Source organism: Dermochelys coriacea, chromosome 6, assembly GCF_009764565.3.
Source record: "Dermochelys coriacea isolate rDerCor1 chromosome 6, rDerCor1.pri.v4, whole genome shotgun sequence".
In the NCBI taxonomy this organism is placed as follows: domain Eukaryota; kingdom Metazoa; phylum Chordata; order Testudines; family Dermochelyidae; genus Dermochelys; species Dermochelys coriacea.
Window position 1 is genome coordinate 90,506,284 of NC_050073.1, and position 24,247 is coordinate 90,530,530.

At 42.0% G+C, this 24,247-nt stretch overlaps 1 protein-coding gene across 2 annotated transcripts in view; it reads right to left on the reverse strand.

The window, feature by feature from the left end:
- CEP128 (centrosomal protein 128) overlaps window positions 1-24,247 on the reverse strand; it is a 434,621-nt gene that overhangs the window by 328,986 nt on the left and 81,388 nt on the right. For both annotated transcript variants that reach the window (XM_043516125.1, XM_038407035.2), the window contains 3 exons: window positions 16,017-16,091; window positions 12,742-12,874; window positions 10,635-10,795 (listed from right to left, as the gene is read on the reverse strand). In XM_043516125.1, coding sequence (XP_043372060.1) covers window positions 10,635-10,795; window positions 12,742-12,874; window positions 16,017-16,091 — 369 coding nt within the window. The remainder of the gene's footprint in view (window positions 1-10,634; window positions 10,796-12,741; window positions 12,875-16,016; window positions 16,092-24,247) is intronic.

Consider the following 24,247-nt stretch of genomic DNA (forward strand, 5'->3'; position numbering starts at 1 on the left):
ATACTTCTTTTTGGCCCACTTGGAGGTTGGTGGGATGGAGAATGGGGTTTGCTAGAGGGAAATGGCGATCTTGAGAACCCTTTCATGCATGGGCAATGCGACTCGTGAGGGGCAATGCCACAAGAATATTGAACAGATTTTCCAATTGCTCTGCCATTTCCTCCACCTCCAAGCCCAAATTTGAGGCCACCCTCCTCAGCAGGGCTTGGGGCTCCCTAAAAAATCATCGGGAGGGCTGGCCCGCGAGGGTCCCGCAACTGCCTCGTCTGTGATGAGGATGATGATTACACTACTGGGAGAGGGACTGGGGCAGTCTCCCACTACTTCGCAGTGGGCACCTGCTCCTCTCCCACAGTGTCGGAGTCTGCTCCGCATACCAATTCCGGTACCGTCGATGCCTCTCCAAGCGGCAAACAAACACTAATGTGAGAACGGTACCAGAATCATTGGTATGTCTCATGCGTTCCAATAGGGCCATTGGGTTGGCCACTGGCCTTGCTGCCATGCCGGCACTGTAGGAGCTGAGATAGTTTCCGGGGCTCACTGAGGTTGGAGCTACCTTGGCGAGGGACTAAAGTCCCACTCTAACTCCAAAGAGTCCCCTTCCATTGACCAGGGCAGGGCTATGAATGCCTGATTGTGGCGGCTGACCCTCAGCGCAGGGGAGCAGTGCCTTGAGTGGGGCAAGCGATGCCTGCAGGAAGCTGGTGCTGGGAACGTGGAGACTGGTGCCATGAGGAGGAGCAGTCTCATGATGGTGGGGAACGAGACCTGTGCCACAGCATCAGCAGGTGGAAGGGCAAACGGTACTGGACATAGGGGGACCTATGTCTCATTGCGTCATGCCCACGGAGACTGGGATCGCAGTGCCAGCAACCTAAGCTGGCTAACCGGGGACCTAGGATGCGGAGTCTGCCTCTGGTCCGGAAACTACTGCCCTCTGAGGTGGCCCTGAACTCGGCTTGCCGAGCGGGGAACCTTTGTCGCTTCCAATAATGTATGTGGCACCGGGGCTGGGGGGGGGCTTGCTGATGTTACCACCTCAGTCTCAGGAGGCAATATCGGGTGCCTGCATCCCCTACCATTCCCAGGAGTCAAAGGTGGATCCCTAGGAGGGCTGAGGAGTCCAAGCGGCGATGCACCTCCATGCAGCTCTGGCGTGGGCAGATGGCCTGTACTTGGTCCTTTGCCCAAAGTCCCCTGCCCTTCCTTGCTCAGTTCCAGAGGGATTCGCTTCTTTAAACACTTCTTGGGTGTCGGTGAAGGGGATCCGTGCCAGATGAAGCTCGGTTCCAACATGTTCCTCTCCAATGCTGAGGTGCTGGGCATAGAAGCACAGCCTCATAAATGAATATCCTGCTCCTCCTGAGTTCTTGGTCGAAAGTTCTTACAAAGTGGCACTTGCCTTTTACATGCGACTCTCCCAAGCACTTTAATCATACAGATGCATGAGCACGGCACTCCAGAGGGCACCATGACCGGCCCTACAGATACCGCTAAGGCAAAAATCTCCGACGATTGTGCACATGGGCGTGCACACGTCTAGAATGGAATGGACATGAGCAAGCACTCCAAGAAGATGATTCTGACACCTTCTCTGTGGAGGGGGTTGGCTACCACTGCAAGGACTTTTGAGAATACCTGTGGAGCCACAGATCATCCGAAAAGCAGTATTTTTTACTGGAAATAATCCCTTCTTCTGAGATCCAGAAATATGTTAACACAAGCAACAAAAAATAAATATTTCTCATCCGGTTTTATAAATATAAGCATTTTGAACATTAAGTTAAGCCTCTAGATATCTTACCATCCCATTTTAGCTTAGAGAAGTCCTCAACCTAATACTTCTTCTAATTAAGATGAGAAATTCATTACTAAAAACAGGTCCTGGGAAAAATGGAAGTTTTATTTTTCTTAGAAGGGCATCCATATTTGATATAATTTGATTACACAATAATAATGGAAATTAAGCAGTTTGTTTCAGATACAATCCTATATTGATTTTAATGCTGCAGCTCTTATTATTTCCCATTTATGCTATCTAAACTTGATTAATATAAGCACTAATGTATGGCACTTCAAAGAGCAATAGACAGGTTTTTAAAGTATTTTTTAAAGAACTGAACCAAGTTGTTTTTATACTTTGTTATCTAGCTTTCTAAAAAAGTTATATACTTCAGGATCTAACTGGTTACTCATTATTGATATACCAAAGTCCTTAATGATATAGGACATGAGTACTTTCAGCCTGGAGAATAACTTGTAACTTCATATAGCAGGAGTGGTCAACCTGTGGCTCCGGAGCCACATGCGGCTCTTCAGAAGTTAATATGAGGCTCCTTGTATAGGCACAGACTCTGGGGCTGGAGCTACAGACGCCAACTTTCCAATATGCCGGGGGGTGCTCACTGCTCAACCCCTGGCTCTGCCACAGGCCCTTCGCCCACTCCACCCCTTCCCACCCCCTCCTCTGAGCATGCCATGCCCTCGCTCCTCCTCCTCCCCCTCCCCCATCCCAAAGCCTCCTGCACACCATGAAACAGCTGATCAGGAGGTGCGGGGAGGGCGGGGGAGGCACTGATTGGCAGGGCTGCCGAGAGGCGCTGGGAACGGGTTGGTGGGGGGGAGCTGACGGGGGAATGCTGACTTATTACTGTGACTCTTTGGCAATGTACATTGGTAAATTCTGGCTCCTTCTCAGTCTCAGGTTGGCCACCCCGTCATATAGTGTAAAAACAAGTAGGTTGCCCTAATGGTCAGTCTGAAACAGACCAGTAGTAGATCCATGGAGAGGATTCTACCTTTAAGCATAAAATTAGTCATTAGGATGTCCTTCATAACTATGAATATTTTCCTGTTCAGCCCTGTTACCTCATAACCATTTAGCTCCTTGTGTCTACCGACCCTTCTGTGCAAATGGAAGCTGGTTGTTTGTAGGTGGGAGAGGGGAGACCTGATGCTGATAGTTGGTAGCTGGGCAATATGGCTTAGCTTTCAGTTAATAGATGTACCAGACCCAGGAGTCCAAAGAATAGAATGAAATTATTTTTATACAGAATTTAATAATTCAGTACATCTCAATATATTTCAGATATGCTAGCTGCCACCCATCACCATAACATCTGAACACCTTCCACATGAAATCACTAATAGCAGCTAAGTTCCTAGATAAGATTGCAAAATATAAAATCTCCTTATATTCTCCATTTAAAAAGAGATTGTCTGATACTGTTTTCCAAATTCTCTCACTAATAAAGATCTTAATTTACTGTCAATGAATTTACATACATTATGTTCCTTTATGGCTTACATGCTAGATAAAATAATACCTATTAAAAGATACTTTTCTAAATTCCAAAAACCATTGCATGGATTTTTAGCCCCAAGACTGACTCTCATTTAAGTCAATGAATGTCAAGTGACTACTAAAAGCCTTTGTAATGTTTTTAAAATGTACCCCTTATTTTCCTGATTGGGTATAATAAACACAGTTTATCCTTCAGAGACTTTACCAGAAGTGACAAAATTGGAGTAAGTTCAAAAATATAGATCTCAGGATCTAAAAATTTATGATATCATGACATTTCATAGAATCATAGAATATTAGGGTTGAAAGAGACCTCAGAAGGTCATCTAGTCCAATCCTCTGCTCAAAGCAGGACCAACACCAACTAAATCATCCCAGTCCAGGCTTTGTCAAGCCGGGCCTTTAAAACCTCTAAGTTTTTCTGAGATTTCAGTTAGTAATCAATCAATACAAAACTTTCAATTCGTAGATTGCAAATTTCTACTTGGATGTAGACTCCTTGACAGAAGAACTGTGTCTTCATTCTTTAGCAAGAAACCTTGCACACATAAAACACTATATACAGATAATTAATAGTTGCACTGATACTTTCCATACATAGAATTATGGTTTGAAAGACAAATTTGCATTTCTACTCTTTAATTCTTCAAAGGTTAATTGTAGTTATAGTACAGCAGTAGTAGAAAATACTGTCTCAGATAACAAGGTACCTCAGGAGTCCAGTTTTAGCTCAAAAATATTATGGAGCTGGGCGTGGTGCTTTTGGTCTGAGAAATGGGAGAAGCAGTAGATCTCTAAACACTCCCAAGAATCATTCCCCAGAGCATCAATAGCAGCCTTTGAGAATGTCAGATCTATATTTGCACAAAGAAGTGTCACTGTAATAGATGTTAACCATAGGAACAAAAAAAGGGGGAAGAGGAGGAGAAAACCAGAAAATGAAAGCAAGGGCAATGGCACAGACTCAGTTGCCAAAAGAAGGAGAATAACAAAAGGTGAAAACTCTGCAAGGTTAAAACACTGTTCAAAGGGGTTTAAAGAATGGATATCAGAGTTGGGTCAGAGTGACTATTTCAGTGATATTCAGACTAAGGCTCGCAAGCCGCAAGTGACTCTTCAATGTGCATCCTATGGCTTTTTACAGCACATATTAAAACACTATGTGATTTAATTATTAACCAATCTAATTTATTAACTAATCAGGATGCTTTTACTATATTAACAATTGTAGCTGATAAAATAATAATACTTGGCCAGACATTTTGCTGTGAGAATAATAAACACACACACACACGCGCACGGCTAGATTTAGGGGCAGGTGACCCCAGCAACCACCTGGGGTGCCGGGCTTGGGGAATGCCAGGCACAGAGTGCTATTTTAGTTGTTAGCGACAAAAGGAAAAATAGAACATCTGAAGTAAAATGTTTTATGTATTCTGTATGTGCATTCATTTTTCACTACCCCCCGGACTTTTGTAGAATTTCATGGAACCTTCCAGACTTTTTGAGAACTACATTTTCCTTGAACCTCCTAGAATTTTGTCAGCCATGAATATATAAGGCACTCGATATTCTGAATATTTTTTATTGTGTAATTGTGAAAGTGTATTTGTGTTTTAAGACTTAAAGAATGTAAGTAGTGACTAATGAAGGACACTTTTTATGAGACAGCCGAGATATCTAATGAACCCCTATCTACGCAACAATATAAAAGAAATACTGTTACTTCTTTTGGCATGTGCAATACATAATGTTTGACTACTTTCTAAGAATGCAGAACATAGACTTTTGCTGTCCCTAATACAGTCTGTTTTCCCCTAAAGAAACCTTAAGGAGCCCAGTATGGGAAGCGAAAAACTCAGTTGCAATCTAGTTTGCAGCAAGGGGCAAATTTGATGGGAAAATATCTGAAACAGAACAACATAGACCAGCTTTAGGCAGTAGCGATCATCCCAGTGCACAAAAAACTGAGGAGTGAAGCGTAAATGATGGAATTCCTATTGCTAAGGAGTTAGCAGATTTACCTGATGATAAAGAATGGAAATTTAAAAAAGTGATGGAGAATCGTCCAGTTTTCCTGATGGCATAAAGGAGAGTGACGATTGGGAAGAATTGGCTCACATGAAAAGGAGAGTAATGACAAAGAAAAATCTGGTTTACATGAAAAGAGAGAAATGATGAAGAATCAGCCACACGTGATGACAAACAATAATGAGAAAAACTGCACACCACAAATTGATACATCAGATCCTGCTTTATGGCCAGTGATCCTAAACTCTGCCAATCATACAATTTTGAACAAGACAGGCAAAATAGAGAATATGACGTTTCCAGTAAATGAGCAGAAGCGACTCTTCTCAAAGTCACGCTGCAAAAGAGTGCTCAAGAAGAGTGAGATACAGAATGGGCATTGGCTAGTTTACTCAAAATCAACCGACAAACTGATCTATTTTTCTTGTAAAATATTTGACAAGAATGCAAATTATTGCTTGTGCTTTCTGGGTACAAATGCTGGCATAACTTAGCTGATACTCTGAAGCAACATGAAAAGTCACTCGGCCATTTTACAGCCCAATCCAAATGGATGTGAGTTGAGTCCAGGCTCAAGCTGAATAAATGCAAAGATGCAGAAAAACAGTACATTATTCAGTGTAGAAACTAAGCATTGGAGGAACGTTTTCAAGCATCTGTTCTGAATTACCCTTTTCCTTGCAAAGAATAATTTGGCTTTCTGGGGCTCGTCTAATATATTGTTCACTGAACATAAAGGTAATTTCCTTGGTTTTGTAGAGCTCTTTGGGAAATATGACTATGTCATATGTAAGCACCTACGTCAACTAGTCTGTAAAGAAGCTATGGACCATTACTGCAGCAAAACAATTCAAAATGAATTGATTAACCTTATGGCAAGGAAGGTGCTTAACAACATATTGATGCAGCTCAGCAAAGCAAAGTACTACGCTGTAATAATGGACTGCACTCCTGAGAGTAGTCACAGTAAAAGATAGGTTTCAGAGTAGCAGCCGTGTTAGTCTGTATTCGCAAAAAGAAAAGGAGTACTTGTGGCACCTTAGAGACTAACAAATTTATTAGAGCATAAGCTTTCGTGAGCTACAGCTCACTTCATCGGATGCATTTGGTGGAAAAAACAGAGGAGAGATTTATATACACACACACAGAGAACATGAAACAATGGGTTTATCATACACACTGTAAGGAGAGTGATCACTTAAGATAAGCCATCACCCACAGCGGGGGGGGGAAAGGAGGAAAACCTTCCATGGTGACAAGCAGGTAGGCTAATTCCAGCAGTTAACAAGAATATCAGAGGAACAGTGGGGGGGTGGGGTGGGGGGGAGAAATACCATGGGGAAATAGTTTTACTTTGTGTAATGACTCATCCATTCCCAGTCTCTATTCAAGCCTAAGTTAATTGTATCCAGTTTGCAAATTAATTCCAATTCAGCAGTCTCTCGTTGGAGTCTGTTTTTGAAGCTTTTTTGTTGAAGGATAGCCACTCTTAGGTCTGTGATCGAGTGACCAGAGAGATTGAAGTGTTCTCCAACTGGTTTTTGAATGTTATAATTCTTGACGTCTGATTTGTGTCCATTCATTCTTTTACGTAGAGACTGTCCAGTTTGGCCAATGTACATGGCAGAGGGGCATTGCTGGCACATGATGGCATATATCACATTGGTAGATGCGCAGGTGAACGAGCCTCTGATAGTGTGGCTGATGTGATTAGGCCCTATGATGGTATCCCCTGAATAGATATGTGGACAGAGTTGGCAACGGGCTTTGTTGCAAGGATAGGTTCCTGGGTTAGTGGTTCTGTTGTGTGGTGTGTGGTTGCTGGTGAGTATTTGCTTCAGATTGGGGGGCTGTCTGTAAGCAAGGACTGGTCTATCTCCCAAGATCTGAGAGAGTGATGGCTTGTCCTTCAGGATAGGTTGTAGATCCTTGATGATGCGTTGGAGAGGTTTTAGTTGGGGGCTGAAGGTGATGGCTAGTGGCGTTCTGTTGTTTTCTTTGTTGGGCCTGTCCTGTAGTAGGTGACTTCTGGGTACTCTTCTGGCTCTGTCAATCTGTTTCTTCACCTCAGCAGGTGGGTATTGTAGTTGTAGGAATGCATGATAGAGATCTTGTAGGTGTTTGTCTCTGTCTGAGGGGTTGGAGCAAATGCGGTTATATCGTAGCGCTTGGCTGTAGACAATGGATCGAGTGGTATGATCTGGATGAAAGCTAGAGGCATGTAGGTAGGAATAGCGGTCAGTAGGTTTCCGATATAGGGTGGTGTTTATGTGACCATCGCTTATTAGCACCTTAGTGTCCAGGAAGTGGATCTCTTGTGTGGACTGGTCCAGGCTGAGGTTGATGTAAAGATGTCATTTACAGTAAGATTTATTGACAAGGATGGGTGTATCCAAATAAGGAAACGCTTGATCTGTTTCCAGTCTGGACAACTCTACTGGAAAAGGCCTACCAGAACTGTTTATGAACATTTTGAATGAGAATAAAATAAAGCTTCAGGATTTCCATGGCCAAGGCTACCACAACGGCACAAACATGAAAGGAAGAAACAGTGGCGTCCACACAATGATCCTTGCCTTGAATCCAAGAGTTTTCTTTATGCCTTGCAGCTGCTATTCCCTCAACCTAGTTGTGTCAGATGCAGCGTCATCTTCTTTAGATTCAGTATCTCTCTTCAGAGTACTGCAAAGGATATATGTCTTGTTTTCAGCATCAACTATCAGGTGGAAGATATCACAGACAATATCACAAATCTGACTATGAAGCCACTAAGAGAGAGGTGCATTGACAACATACGGGCAAGGTAAATCTCACCATGAAGCCACTGCTGAGAGAGCTGCATTGATAACATAAGGTCAGTGAGGTACCACGTGACTGTTGTTTATGACGCCATGATCTAACTGGCACAGTTGAGTAGAGGCCAGAATCTGACACGACGCACAAAGCCCGGTAAACCAGATCACTGACTTCAAATTTCTGCACTCAGTTGTGGTTTGGCATGATATCCCCTTCCAACTCAATGTTGTAAGTAAGGCATTACAAACTCAGTAGATGGACACTGAGACCACTGCTACTTTGATTAGAAGTTGACTTGATTTTGATGTGGCCTACAGAGACAATGGATTTGAACATGCCATCACAGCTGCCAAAGAAATGGCAGAAAACTTAGGAGTTGAGCCTGACTTTAAAAAAAAAAAAACCCTCATATTCATCATAAGAAGAAACAGCTTGGTTACAAGGGCAGAGATATGGTGATAGGAAGTGTGGCAGAGCTCTGACCTTGTCCCCGTGGGTCCCGTGCTTCCAGGAGGTTTATGCTAGCAACAGAGGCTCACTGGGACTCTCCACGTAGCCCTTCTCTCTCTAGGGCCAGGGTTACAGTCTTTTCATCATAAGCCAGCAAGGAGGTTGGTGAGAGAACTCCCACAGTCTCTGTTGTCCCTACGGGCTTATTCCAGAACAGTTTAGCCTCCTGTCCTGACAGGGGCCTGTCTTCCCCTCCCAGGAGGTTTTTCCGTAGAGGTGGGTTGGGGGAACCCAGGCCCGCCCTCTACTCCAGGCTCCGGCCCAGGAACCCTAATGGCAGTAACTGTTGGCAGCCAACCTTTCACTGCCAGAGTTGCTACATTTCCCTGGGCCACTTCCTCACCGCTCTCCTGCTTCTCCCTGTTAATGCCTTCTTCACCCTTACCTTAGGTTTCCCTTTCCAGTGGCTTGAGGGTGTCTTCATTACCCAGCCCTTCAGCCACACTTCCTCTCCTCTGGCTCCCTGGTTCTCCTCGGCCTGACCGGAGCGAGTCCTTTTATAGCATCAGAGGGGCCTTAATTGGAGTCAGGTGTCCACATTAGCTTAACGTCCTCACCTGATTCTTTGCAGGCTAATTGGAGTCATGTGTCCACCCTAGCCTTGAGAAGCCCTGCTCTGGTCAGTCAGGGAACAGAAAACTGTTTATCCATTGGCCTTCTACTACTCTGCTGTACCCAACTGGCCTGGGTCTATCACAGAAGCTTGGACGAAAAATTCAAGGAGGAGGTTTTTTGGTTGCTCATTGACACTGCTCAAGTGTCCATCAAAGAAAGGTCTGGATAAATGAAGCACCACGAAAAGACCTAGAGGATTTTGTATGAACTTAGTAAGCAGGAAAACACTTGAACAATTGTACGGACCTTCACCAGACTCTGACACATGGAGAATGTTCAGATGTCAATGATGAAAACCTCTATGTTGAACTGGACAACAGCGATCACATTTTGCAACACAGGAAGCACTCTCCACTCCAAGTTCTCCTATTTTGTCATGATGCAGAGCCGGAGAACACTTTTCCTAATGTGCGGATACTTTGAGGATTCTGCTCACGCTGCTGGTTATAGTCGCAAGAGGTGAGTGCAGCTTTTTGAAGCTCAGGCTCATGAAAACATATTCAATTGACGATGGCCAATGAAAAAACTGACATCGTTTGCTATTCTATTGCTTGAAAATGGCATTGGCCAACTTTGGATCTCTCATGCTGTGCTTCAGTTTGGGAGGGCAAAAGGTGAGAAGAGCAACTTTTTGAACTAAAGGATCGGGTTAACATTCAAAGGCTGTCACCTTCTGTAACACTATTTAATACTGGTCCAACCAATGTTGGTGCAAAGTTCAATTTCTTCATGTTAGAACATTTCAGTTATTCTTAAAATTAAAAAAAGTTTCTATAAACAATTATTTTTATTTGCTTACATAGGGTATAACTTACAGATCCTAGCGTACAAATTTATCATCTTATGAGACAGGGATAAATCATGCATGCTAATCATGTATCAAAGTTGTGAAATGGGCTACAAATGCACTAAAAAATAAGAGGTTTCAGAGTAGCAGTCGTGTTAGTCTGTATTCGCAAAAAGAAAAGGAGTACTTGTGGCACCTTAGAGACTAACAAATTTATTAGAGCATAAGCTTCCGTGAGCTACAGCTCAGCTCACGGAAGCTTATGCTCTAATAAATTTGTTAGTCTCTAAGGTGCCACAAGTACTCCTTTTCTTTTTTCTAAAAAATAAGGTATTCAAAGTTTAACAAATGGAGGGGGGGGCACCATCTGTTCTAGGGCCAGCCCTGTATATACATAAAAATAGTAAATGAAACAATGAATTCACATTACAGTGGCTCTTTTGTGTAACGTTGACCACTAATATGGCTCCTGAACCACTAAGGTCTGAGTATCACTGGAAATATTTGTTTTGGAGATTTTTGTCACCACCCAACCTAGCCCATCACCAACCACAACACATGGGAAACCACTTATAAAGAAAAGGTTACCTCTATGTGCATTGCAAGTTGTGCTTTCTCCTTGTCCTTGTGCTCTATGCATCGCTTTAGCTCCTCTACCTCTGACATGACAGCACTATGATTCAGCTTTGCTCTTAACTCCAGGATCTGTTTCTCCAACTCTTGCTTCTCCCGCTCAGACCTTTCAACAACTACAAAATAGCGTGAGCCATTTGTGAACAAACAGAATTGATATGCCAAGTGAAAGCACTAAAATATAGAAATTAAATTTCTCATTCCTATCTTTGCAGTACTATTTTCTTCTTCCCATATAAATTATGGGGTATTAATGGGAACATATGAATATCCCACAGCTATTGATTTTATCAGTATACAACCGGAAGATACTCTAAGTTAAAAGTATGATTTCATAGCTAGGGAAATATTAGCCTTCTATTCACTGCAGCCAAGCCATTTCATGTTCTCTTCCTCCTTTGTAGGCAGTTTTAATATAGGAGTGGAAAAAAAACATGGATGAAATGGGAGTTTTACCACTGACTTCAACAGAGCCAAAATTTAACCACATTAAGGCACAGTTGCAAGATCTGGATGCTATACCATTAGTGAAGAGTACTTTATAAAAAAAATTGTCAGGATGTATCACTTTTTACTATATCTAGGTAAGTTTGTGAAGTTTCCATTCTTATCCAGAACTTATAAGGTAAATTGCTATCTAAAAATTGCAGTAATTATATCAGCTGTTCCTTAGCTAACAATCAAGGTTCTTCAGTTTATAACTCATTAGAAATTCAGAAAACCTCAGTCCCTAACCCTTTGCATGACTCTCTGTTCTATCCCCATACTACTTACTGTTGAAATATTTGCTTAAAGCTTTATTCCTCTTTTTGGTAAAATTGCTCCAGGACAGGTTTTGTTTCTTTCTTTGCATTTTTACAGCAACATTTTATAGCATAGTTATTATAATTGCAAAACAAGTGGTGGAAAGGAATTTTCAATATGCAATATAAGGCTCTCATACTATTGTCACAAATAAGGTGACCATTTTGCTTAAAATTGAACTTATCAGGTGGTTCAAAAATGGCTAACAATTCACCCTCTTCTGAAAAAACAAAGTATTTGATACAGAACTATAGATTCTTCAGTTTTCTGAGGAAGGGAAGATTTTTATAAAAAATGGAATCACAACTCCATTTTAATGACCATGAGAATCTGTCTGGATGCAAGAGGAATTAAGCAGCTGTAATAAGAAGTTATAAAAATAGAAAGTAGGACTTAAGCAAGCTGATGAAAGATTCATTGGGATATTGACCCTAGCCTAGATACCACCTAAATCACACAGAAGTGTGTCACTATAAATGATAGACCATAGTGACTCCAAAAGATATTGACTTTTTTTAAAAACACAAGTCAAGATGCATTTAGAGAGCTCAACTACAGATCAATTTGTAATTTTTTATCCAAAAATACTTTCGAGACATTATAGCCTACTATGCAATTACCTCTTGAGATTTTAAATGTATTTTTAAATTCTGAATACCATGACCTACTTGCACATTTGTAAGGTGTCGCAAATACAAGCATTAACTGAATGTGATTGAGACTATATTATCTACTTCTCCCTAAAATAAGTTGTCATTTCTGAAGGATAATTTGGAGGTTTAACAGGCAGTTTAGCAGCCTTTTTAATTAAGAAAAAATCTACACAGGCAGGTGAATCTTGCACCTGTGCTGCAATATGGCAAGAGTTAACCTCATGATAGGTAGAAATACCAACATTTCAGAAAAATGCTATCAAAATTTTTATAATAAATCTTTTGATACTACAAAAACGGTTCAAAATTTCTCTTCAATGAAGAAACCATTGATGCTGCTCAATTGAATAATCCTATACATTTTGGATTTTTTTAAAAATAACCAGTATGAAGATAATGTATTTCAGTCTTCTCATAACTTTTGTTTCTCTTAACTACTTAGCTACCAACATCTGACACCAATACTAACAAAAGTTAATTGAGCCAAGATGATAACTAGCTGTATTAGTTCAACCAACAGAGGATCTAGATTACAACTCAAAGACAGAGATCATTCTCTTGCAAAGTTGTAAATGTATGTCCCGAAAAACAGGAAAAGGCAGTACCTGATCTAATTCTCCTGTTGTCCTCTTGCTCATCATGGCAGCTTTGGCGGTGCAGGGCAACCTGTGAAACTTGATGCTGCAAATCCATGCGGTCCGCTTCCGCTCTCAGTAATTGGGAATGGAGATCCTCAATCTAACAAATAGACAAGAACCAAACATTTAATAAAACGAAACAAAAATGCAAACAATTCAATTCTACCAAACACCATAAACATTAAAAGACTTGATATAATTGCCACTTCTTTAGCAGATTCCTAAGTGCTCAGAGAAGGCAAGCATAAACCAAATGAAAGTTCATTCCTAGATATGGTCAGAAAGGGATGATCAAAATACCAGATGAGTTAGTATAAATCATTACATTGCTAGTTGCAAGGAAAGGCTTTAATCTAAACCAAGCCATGTTCTAATCATTTTCACATCCTGTAATTGTCTTGTTTTATCTCTATCTGATTCTGGGTGCGGGGGAAATAAAGATTGCAGTCATCAGAAGTGTGATATATACATATCAATACTTCTTTAGTATAAGAGGATTCTGCAGCTCGTTTTCATTTTCTTTCTGAATATAATTGTATGTCACATATTAACAATACTGTACAATATTAACAATACAAATAACATTTGATAGAGCACCATTAATGTGTACGTTAAAACAAGCCAAGCACAGAACCAGAATTAAAGCAAAAAATATTCTTCTTAATACATCTCACTGTGCCTAGGTATTTCAGCATGTATGAGACATAACATCTTCTGAGGTACCTACACACAATGGGGTGAATTCAAAATAAAACAGCATTTTCAACTAAAAAATCTGTACTGTTAACAAAAGTCAAACAATGAATGCTAATGAAACTGAGCCCCAAGTCCCCCTCAACCAATTTCATCTCTTTTTCTAGCTCTCCAAAAAAGAGGGGGGGCGAAAAAGCACTGAGTAAATAGGGAGAGTTTCTGATGCTATAAAGTATTAGAGGGGTAGCTGTGTTAGTCTTTATCCACAGAAACAACGAGGAGTCTGGTGGCACCTTAAAGACTAACAGATTTATTTGGGCACAAATTTTCATGAGTTAAAAAAACCACTTCTTCAGATGCATGGACTGAAAATTGCAGATACAGGCATAAATATATATTGGTACATAAAGAGAGCGAGTTACCTTACAAGTGGAGAATCAGTGTTGAAAGCCAATTCAATCAGGGTGGATGTGGTCCACTCCAAATAATTGAGGAGGAGGTATCAATACCAAGAGAGGGAAAATTGCTTTTGTAGTGAGCCAGCTACTCCCAGTCCCTATTCAAACCCAAATTAATGGTTCTAAGTCTGCAAATGAATTATAGCTCTGCAGTTTCTCTTCGAAGTCTGTTTTTGAAGTTTTTTTTTGTTGAAGAATGGCTACTTTTAAATCTGTTATTGAATGTCCAGGGAGATTGAAGTGTTCTCCTACTGGCTTTTGTATGTTACCATTCCTGATGTCTGATTTGTGTCCATTTATCCTTTTAGGTAGAGGACTGTCCAATTTGGCCAATGTACATGGCAGAGGGGCATTGCTGGCACATGATGACATATCACATTAGTAGATGTGCAGGTGAATGAGCCCCTAATGGTATGGCTGGGTCCTATGATGGTGTCGCTAGAGTAGATATGGGGACAGAAAAGGCAACGGGGTTTCTTACAGGGATTGGTTCCTGGATTAGTGTTTCTTTGGTGTGGTGTGTAGTTGCTGGTGAATATTTGCTTCAGGTTGGCGGTCTGTCTGTAAGCGAGGATTGGCCTGCCTCCCAAGGCCTGTGAGAGAGGGGAGCTTTTTCCAATATAGGTTGTAGATCATTGATGATGCGCTCGAGAGGTTTTAGCCAGGGGCTGTACGTGATGACCAGTGGTGTTCTGTTATTTTCCTTGTTGGGCCTGTCCTGTAGTAGATGACTTCTGGGTACCTGTCTCGCTCTGTCAATCTGTTTCCTCACTTCCCCAGGTGGGTATTGTAGTTTTAAGAATGCTTGATAGAGATATTGTAGGTGTTTATCTGAAGGACTGGAGCAAATCCAGTCGTATCTTAGGGCTTGGCTGTAGAAGATGGATTGTGTGATGTATCCTGGATGGAAGCTGGAGGCATGTATAGCGGTCAGTAGGTTTCCGATTTAGGGTGGTGTTTATGTGACCATCACTTATTTGAATTGTAGTGTCCAGGAAGTGGATCTCTTGTATGGATTGGTCCAGGCTGAGGTTGATGGTGGGGTGGAAATTGTTGAAATCATGGTGGAATTCTTCAAGGGCCTCCTTCTCGTGGGTCCATATGATGATGTAGATGTCATCAATGTAGCGCAAGTAGAGGAGGGGTGCTTGGGGACGAGAGCTGAGGAAGCGTTGTTCTAAGTCAGCATAAAAATGTTGGCATACTGTGCAGCTATGCAGGTACCCATAGCAGTGCCGCTGACTTGAAGGTATAAATTGTCCCCAAATCTGAAATTGTTCTGGGTGAGGACACGGAAGCTTATGCCCAAATAAATCTGTTAGTCTTTAAGGCGGCACTGGACTCCTCATTGTTTCTGATGTTATACTGGATTCCCGGGTCTTTGAGATTCAACAGTTTCAGTGGGCCTTTTTCAGGCCCAAATATAGACGGTTTGCATAATACTTTTACTATATTTCTATTGTAGCAAGTGTTTCTATACCACTCTGATGTCACTGACTATCAACAATACTATGTACCGCATATCACAGAACAGTTACAAATACACAATATTCAAAAACACCCTATGAAATGCAGCTAGAACAGTGCATGTGTTTATCCAATGTAAACAACTCAACTATTTGAAAAGTTGGAGGATAAAAAGTACATACACACAAAAGTGTGTTTGAGACAGTAATGCATTCAGAGATACTTACAAATGCAAATGCCTACATTATGTATTATATATATTTCTTCATCCCCCAGCTGGATGTCTGCAACAAATGAAGCTCTCGGGAACAGTTTGTCTTCTTGATCCAGTCTATTTTTATAACACACACCAAGTATATACCCTGAAGGAGCTTCGGTAGATATCAACATGACACAATGCCATCAAAGGAATGGCTTTAGTGACTATTTTTAATGCTGAGAAGCTCCCATTTTTTATATGATCTTATGTAGATCAGTCTAGTAGGCATTGCTTTGTACATTTCTTTCCTTGCTCTCCCAAACAAAATGTTGTTATTAGAGTAACTGACAGCAAGATTAAAGAGACAGGCTTGAGCCTAGCTTAATATGAAAGGAGGAGGATTTTCATGGCATGAAAGTTGTTACCTGATGCAGAAGAGCTTCTCGACTGCCTTCTGACTGATCTAACTTCCTCTGGGACCGCTCCAATTCCTGCTCAAGCTTATAATTTGATTAAGGATGAAGAAACAAAGTTACGCATTCATCCTGGTACTAAAATATTTTAACTATTTAAAACTAACAACTTATATTTAAAAAATAAAATAAAAATAATTTCTTATACCTCTAACCCTGAACATGTAAAGCAAACTGTAATATAAGATGCTACAAACATATCTACAATTATTAAAATGGTATAGTTTATAAATTTATCATGCATCATGTAATCATTTATCTCATTTATACTCTGTACTACCACCAGTGGCTACAAAATGGCATAGGCATTCCCAAACCAAAACAACATTAAAATGGAAGTTAAAACTGAGAGCACATATCACTAATTTAGGGTAAATTGCCTTACAAAGATGATGCATTTCAGAGTAGCAGCCATGTTAGTCTGTATTCGCAAAAAGAAAAGGAGTACTTGTGGCACCTTAGAGACTAACAAGTTTATTAGAGCATAAGCTTTCGTGAGCTACAGCTCACTTCATCGGCTGCATTTGGTGGAAAAAACAGAGGAGAGATTTATATACACACACACACAGAGAACATGAAACAATGGTTTATCATACACACTGTAAGGAGAGGTTTCAGAGTAGCAGCCGTGTTAGTCTGTATTCTCAAAAAGAAAAGGAGTACTTGTGGCACCTTAGAGACTAACAAATTTATTAGAGCATAAGCTTTCGTGAGCTACAGCTCACTTCATCGGATGCATTTGGTGGAAAAAACAGAGTAGAGATTTATATACACACACACAGAGAACATGAAACAATGGGTTTATCATACACACTGTAAGGAGAGTGATCACTTAAGATAAGCCATCACCAACAGCAGGGGGGGGAAGGAGGAAAACCTTTCATGGTGACAAGCAGGTAGGCTAATTCCAGCAGTTAACAAGAATATCAGAGGAACAGTGGGGGGTGGGGTGGGAGGGAGAAATACCATGGGGAAATAGTTTTACTTTGTGTAATGACTCATCCATTCCCAGTCTCTATTCAAGCCTAAGTTAATTGTATCCAGTTTGCAAATTAATTCCAATTCAGCAGTCTCTCGTTGGAGTCTGTTTTTGAAGCTTTTTTGTTGAAGTATAGCCACTCTTAGGTCTGTGATCGAGTGACCAGAGAGATTGAAGTGTTCTCCAACTGGTTTTTGAATGTTATAATTCTTGACGTCTGAATATTTCCAACACACCTCTGACCAACATATTAATCCACAGAGACCTTCCTGCCAACACTACAAAAAGAAGGATTCTAGGTGGACTCCTCCTGAAGGTCGAAACAGCAGCCTGGATTTCTACATAGACTGCTTCCGCCGACGTGCACGAGCTGAAATTGTGGAAAAGCAGCATCGCTTACCCCATAACCTCAGCCATGCAGAACACAGTGCCATCCACAGCCTCAGAAACAACTCTGACATCATAATCAAAAAGGCTGACAAAGGAGGTGCTGTCGTCATCATGAATAGGTCAGAGTATGAACAAGAGGCTACTAGGCAGCTCTCCAACACCACTTTCTACAAGCCATTACCCTCTGATCCCACTGAGAGTTACCAAAAGAAACTACAGCATTTGCTCAAGAAACTCCCTGAAAAAGCACAAGAACAAATCCGCACAGACACACCCCTGGAGCCAGGACCTGGGGTATTCTATCTGCTACCCAAGATCCATAAACCTGGAAATCCTGGACGCCCCATCATCTCAGGCATTGGCACCCTGACAGCAGGATTGTCTGGCTATGTAGACTCCCTCCTCAGGCCCTTCGTTACCAGCACTCCCAGCTATCTTCGAGACACCACCGATTTCCTGAGGAAACTACAGTCCATTGGTGATCTTCCTAAAAACACCATCCTAGCCACTATGGATGTAGAAGCCCTCTACACCAACATTCCACACAAAGATGGACTACAAGCCGTCAGGAACAGTATCCCCGATACTGTCACGGCTAACCTGGTGGCAGAACTTTGTGACTTTGTCCTGACCCATAACTATTTCACATTTGGTGACAATGTATACCTTCAAATCAGCGGCACTGCGATGGGTACCCGCATGGCCCCACAGTATGCCAACATTTTTATGGCTGACTTAGAACAACGCTTCCTCAGCTCTCGTTCCCTAATGCCCCTACTCTACTTGCGCTACATTGATGACATCTTCATCATCTGGACCCATGGAAAAGAAGCTCTTGAGGAATTCCACCATGATTTCAACAATTTCCATCCCACCATCAACCTCAGCCTGGACCAGTCCACACAAGAGATCCACTTCCTGGACACTACGGTGCTAATAAGCGATGGTCACATAAACACCACCCTATATCGGAAACCTACTGACCGCTATTCCTACCTACATGCCTCTAGCTTTCATCCAGATCATACCACTCGATCCATTGTCTACAGCCAAGCGCTACGATATAACCGCATTTGCTCCAACCCCTCAGACAGAGACAAACACCTACAAGATCTCTATCATGCATTCCTACAACTACAGTACCCACCTGCTGAAGTGAAGAAACAGATTGACAGAGCCAGAAGAGTACCCAGAAGTCACCTACTACAGGACAGGCCCAACAAAGAAAACAACAGAACGCCACTAGCCATCACCTTCAGCCCCCAACTAAAACCCCTCCAACGCATCATCAAGGATCTACAACCTATCCTGAAGGACGAGCCATCGCTCTCTCAGATCTTGGGAGACAGACCAGTCCTTGCTTACAGACAGCCCCCCAATCTGAAGCAAATACTCACCAGCAACCACACACCACACAACAGAGCCACTAACCCAGGAACCTATCCTTGCAACAAAGCCCGTTGCCAACTCTGTCCACATATCTATTCAGGGGATACCATCATAGGGCCTAATCACATCAGCCACACTATCAGAGGCTCCTTCACCTGCGCATCTACCAATGTGATATATGCCATCATGTGCCAGCAATGCCCCTCTGCCATGTACATTGGCCAAACTGGACAGTCTCTACGTAAAAGAATGAATGGACACAAATCAGACGTCAAGAATTATAACATTCAAAAACCAGTTGGAGAACACTTCAATCTCTCTGGTCACTCGATCACAGACCTAAGAGTGGCTATACTTCAACAAAAAAGCTTCAAAAACAGACTCCAACGAGAGACTGCTGAATTGGAATTAATTTGCAAACTGGATACAATTAACTTAGGCTTGAATAGAGACTGGGAATGGATGAGTCATTACACAAAGTAAAACTATTTCCCCATGGTATTTCTCCCTCCCACCCCACCCCCCACTGTTCCTCTGATATTCTTGTTAACTGCTGGAATTAGCCTACCTGCTTGTCACCATGAAAGGTTTTCCTCCTTCCCCCCCCTGCTGTTGGTGATGGCTTATCTTAAGTGATCACTCTCCTTACAGTGTGTATGATAAACCCATTGTTTCATGTTCTCTGTGTGTGTGTATATAAATCTCTACTCTGTTTTTTCCACCAAATGCATCCGATGAAGTGAGCTGTAGCTCACGAAAGCTTATGCTCTAATAAATTTGTTAGTCTCTAAGGTGCCACAAGTACTCCTTTTCACTGTAAGGAGAGTGATCACTTAAGATAAGCCATCACCAGCAGCACGGGGGGAAGGAGGAAAACCTTTCATGGTGACAAGCAAGGTAGGCTAATTCCAGCAGTTAACAAGAATATCAGACAAACAGTGGGGGGTGGGGTGAGGGGAGAAATACCATGGGGAAATAGTTTTACTTTGTGTAATGACTCATCCATTCCCAGTCTCTATTCAAGCCTAAGTTAATTGTATCCAGTTTGCAAATTAATTCCAATTCAGCAGTCTCTCGTTGGAGTCTGTTTTTGAAGCTTTTTTGTTGAAGGATAGCCACTCTTAGGTCTCAGAGTAGCAGCCGTGTTAGTCTTAGGTCTGTGATCGAGTGACCAGAGAGATTGAAGTGTTCTCCAACTGGTTTTTGAATGTTATAATTCTTGACATCTGATTTGTGTCCATTCATTCTTTTACGTAGAGACTGTCCAGTTTGGCCAATGTACATGGCAGAGGGGCATTGCTGGCACATGATGGCATATATCACATTGGTAGATGCGCAGGTGAATGAGCCTCTGATAGTGTGGCTGATGTGATTAGGCCCTATGATGGTATCCCCTGAATAGATATGTGGACAGAGTTGGCAACGGGCTTTGTTGCAAGGGTAGGTTCCTGGGTTAGTGGTTCTGTTGTGTGGTTGCTGGTGAGTATTTGCTTCAGATTGGGGGGCTGTCTGTAAGCAAGGACTGGTCTGTCTCCCAAGATCTGTGAGAGTGATGGGTCGTCCTTCAGGATAGGTTGTAGATCCTTGATGATGCGTTGGAGAGGTTTTAGTTGGGGGCTGAAGGTGATGGCTAGTGGCGTTCTGTTGTTTTCTTTGTTGGGCCTGTCCTGTAGTAGGTGACTTCTGGGTACTCTTCTGGCTCTGTCAATCTGTTTCTTCACTTCAGCAGGTGGGTATTGTAGTTGTAGGAATGCATGATAGAGATCTTGTAGGTGTTTGTCTCTGTCTGAGGGGTTGGAGCAAATGCGGTTATATCGTAGCGCTTGGTTGTAGACAATGGATCGAGTGGTATGATCTGGATGAAAGTTAGAGGCATGTAGGTAGGAATAGCGGTCAGTAGGTTTCCGATATAGGGTGGTGTTTATGTGACCATCGCTTATTAGCACCATAGTGTCCAGGAAGTGGATCTCTTGTGTGGACTGGTCCAGGCTGAGGTTGATGGTGGGATGGAAATACCAGGGGATACTGTTCCTGACGGCTTGTAGTCCATCTTTGTGTGGAATCAGAGTAGCAGCCGTGTTAGTCTGTATTCGCAAAAAGAAAAGGAGTACTTGTGGCACCTTAGAGACTAACAAATTTATTAGAGCATAAGCTTTCGTGAGCTACAGCTCACTTCATCGGATGCATTTGGTGGAAAAAACAGAGGAGAGATTTATATACACACACACAGAGAACATGAAACAATGGGTTTATCATACACACTGTAAGGAGAGTGATCACTTAAGATAAGCCATCACCCACAGCAGGGGGGGGAAAAGAGGAAAACCTTCCATGGTGACAAGCAAGGTAGGCTAAATGGACACAAATCAGACGTCAAGAATTATAACATTCAAAAACCAGTTGGAGAACACTTCAATCTCTCTGGTCACTCGATCACAGACCTAAGAGTGGCTATACTTCAACAAAAAAGCTTCAAAAACAGACTCCAACGAGAGACTGCTGAATTGGAATTAATTTGCAAACTGGATACAATTAACTTAGGCTTGAATAGAGACTGGGAATGGATGAGTCATTACACAAAGTAAAACTATTTCCCCATGGTATTTCTCCCCCCCACCCCACCCCCCACTGTTCCTCTGATATTCTTGTTAACTGCTGAAATTAGCCTACCTTGCTTGTCACCATGGAAGGTTTTCCTCCTTTCCCCCCCCGCTGTGGGTGATGGCTTATCTTAAGTGATCACTCTCCTTACAGTGTGTATGATAAACCCATTGTTTCATGTTCTCTGTGTGTGTGTATATAAATCTCTCCTCTGTTTTTTCCACCAAATGCATCTGATGAAGTGAGCTGTAGCTCACGAAAGCTTATGCTCTAATAAATTTGTTAGTCTCTAAGGTGCCACAAGTACTCCTTTTCTTTTTGTGTGGAATGTTGGTGTAGAGGGCTTCTACATCCATAGTGGCTAGGATGGTGTTTTTAGGAAGATCACCAATGGACCGTAGTTTCCTCAGGAAGTCAGTGGTGTCTCGAAGATAGCTGGGAGTGCTTGGTAACGAAGGGCCTGAGGAGGGAGTCTACATAGCCACTATGGATGTAGAAGCCCTTTACACCAACATTCCACACAAAGATGGACTACAAGCCGTCAGGAACAGTATCCCCGATACTGTCACGGCTAACCTGGTGGCTGAACTTTGTGACTTTGTCCTCACCCATAACTATTTCACATTTGGGGACAATGTATACCTTCAAATCAGCAGCACTGCGATGGGTACCCGCATGGCCCCACAGTATGCCAACATTTTTATGGCTGACTTAGAACAACGCTTCCTCAGCTCTCGTCCCCTAATGCCCCTACTCTACTTGCGCTACATTGATGACATCTTCATCATCTGGACCCATGGAAAAGAAGCTCTTGAGGAATTCCACCATGATTTCAACAATTTCCATCCCACCATCAACCTCAGCCTGGACCAGTCCACACAAGAGATCCACTTCCTGGACACTACGGTGCTAATAAGCGATGGTCACATAAACACCACCCTATATCGGAAACCTACTGACCGCTATTCCTACCTACATGCCTCTAGCTTTCATCCAGATCATACCACTCGATCCATTGTCTACAGCCAAGCGCTACGATATAACCGCATTTGCTCCAACCCCTCAGACAGAGACAAACACAAGATCTCTATCATGCATTCCTACAACTACAATACCCACCTGCTGAAGTGAAGAAACAGATTGACAGAGCCAGAAGAGTACCCAGAAGTCACCTACTACAGGACAGGCCCAACAAAGAAAACAACAGAACGCCACTAGCCATCACCTTCAGCCCCCAACTAAAACCTCTCCAACGCATCATCAAGGATCTACAACCTATCCTGAAGGACGACCCATCACTCTCACAGATCTTGGGAGACAGACCAGTCCTTGCTTACAGACAGCCCCCCAATCTGAAGCAAATACTCACCAGCAACCACACAACAGAACCACTAACTCAGGAACCTACCCTTGCAACAAAGCCCGTTGCCAACTCTGTCCACATATCTATTCAGGGGATACCATCATAGAGCCTAATCACATCAGCCACACTATCAGAGGTTCGTTCACCTGCGCATCTACCAATGTGATATATGCCATGTGCCAGCAATGCCCCTCTGCCATGTACATTGGTCAAACTGGACAATCTCTACGTAAAAGAATAAATGGACACAAATCAGATGTCAAGAATTATAACATTCAAAAACCAGTTGGAGAACACTTCAATCTCTCTGGTCACTCGATCACAGACCTAAGAGTGGCTATACTTCAACAAAAAAGCTTCAAAAACAGACTCCAACGAGAGACTGCTGAATTGGAATTAATTTGCAAACTGGATACAATTAACTTAGGCTTGAATAGAGACTGGGAATGGATGAGTCATTACACAAAGTAAAACTATTTCCCCGTGGTATTTCTCCCCTCACCCCACCCCCCACTGTTCCTCTGATATTCTTGTTAAATGCTGGAATTAGCCTACCTTGCTTGTCACCATGAAAGGTTTTCCTCCTTCCCCCCCCCCCCCCGCTGCTGGTGATGGCTTATCTTAAGTGATCACTCTCCTTACAGTGTGTATGATAAACCCATTGTTTCATGTTCTCTGTGTGTGTGTGTATATAAATCTCTCCTCTGTTTTTTCCACCAAATGCATCCGATGAAGTGAGCTGTAGCTCACGAAAGCTTATGCTCTAATAAACTTGTTAGTCTCTAAGGTGCCACAAGTACTCCATTTCTTTTTAAAGATGATGCAATTATCCAAAAAAAATAAGCATTACAAACTCAGGAAATTCAAAATAAAAGATTGTTTAAAAGAAATCCAAACATGTTAAAATATGAAAATGCACAGGTAAGGCACTCAAAACGCTTTAGTTCTGCCTTTTAGCCATACCACACAATAACTATGGAATAATGACTGATATATAACAGAACTTGGTCCGAGATAATAGGATACTCATTTTTAAAGAAAGGCCGGGGGTGGGAGGATGGGTTCCATTTTTTTCTCCTCATGTTGTTATTAAACTGTTTTGTTACCTTGACTGTGCAATTCCATACTATCTGGTAGATAACAACAGAATGCTGAATTGTTTTTAGTCAAGCTTTAAAAAAAGTATTGCTCCAGGGCCAAGAAGAAATGTGTAACATTTTAGACTGAAAGGTAATAGACTGATAGTGTTATATAATCTGAAAATGACTTTTAAAAATGAAAATTCTTGTTACTGCATGCTTCATTTGTAAAAACTTTAAAGAGTGCATCTAGTTGATGCTTCGCCTGATGGCCTACTGACAGTGCTCTGCAGGGTTCTGAGGGAAACCTGGGTTTAATTACTCTTTTAATTCTGCTCCTAATGTTTCAAATACAGAAGAGAAAAAAAATACTAGCCTGAAA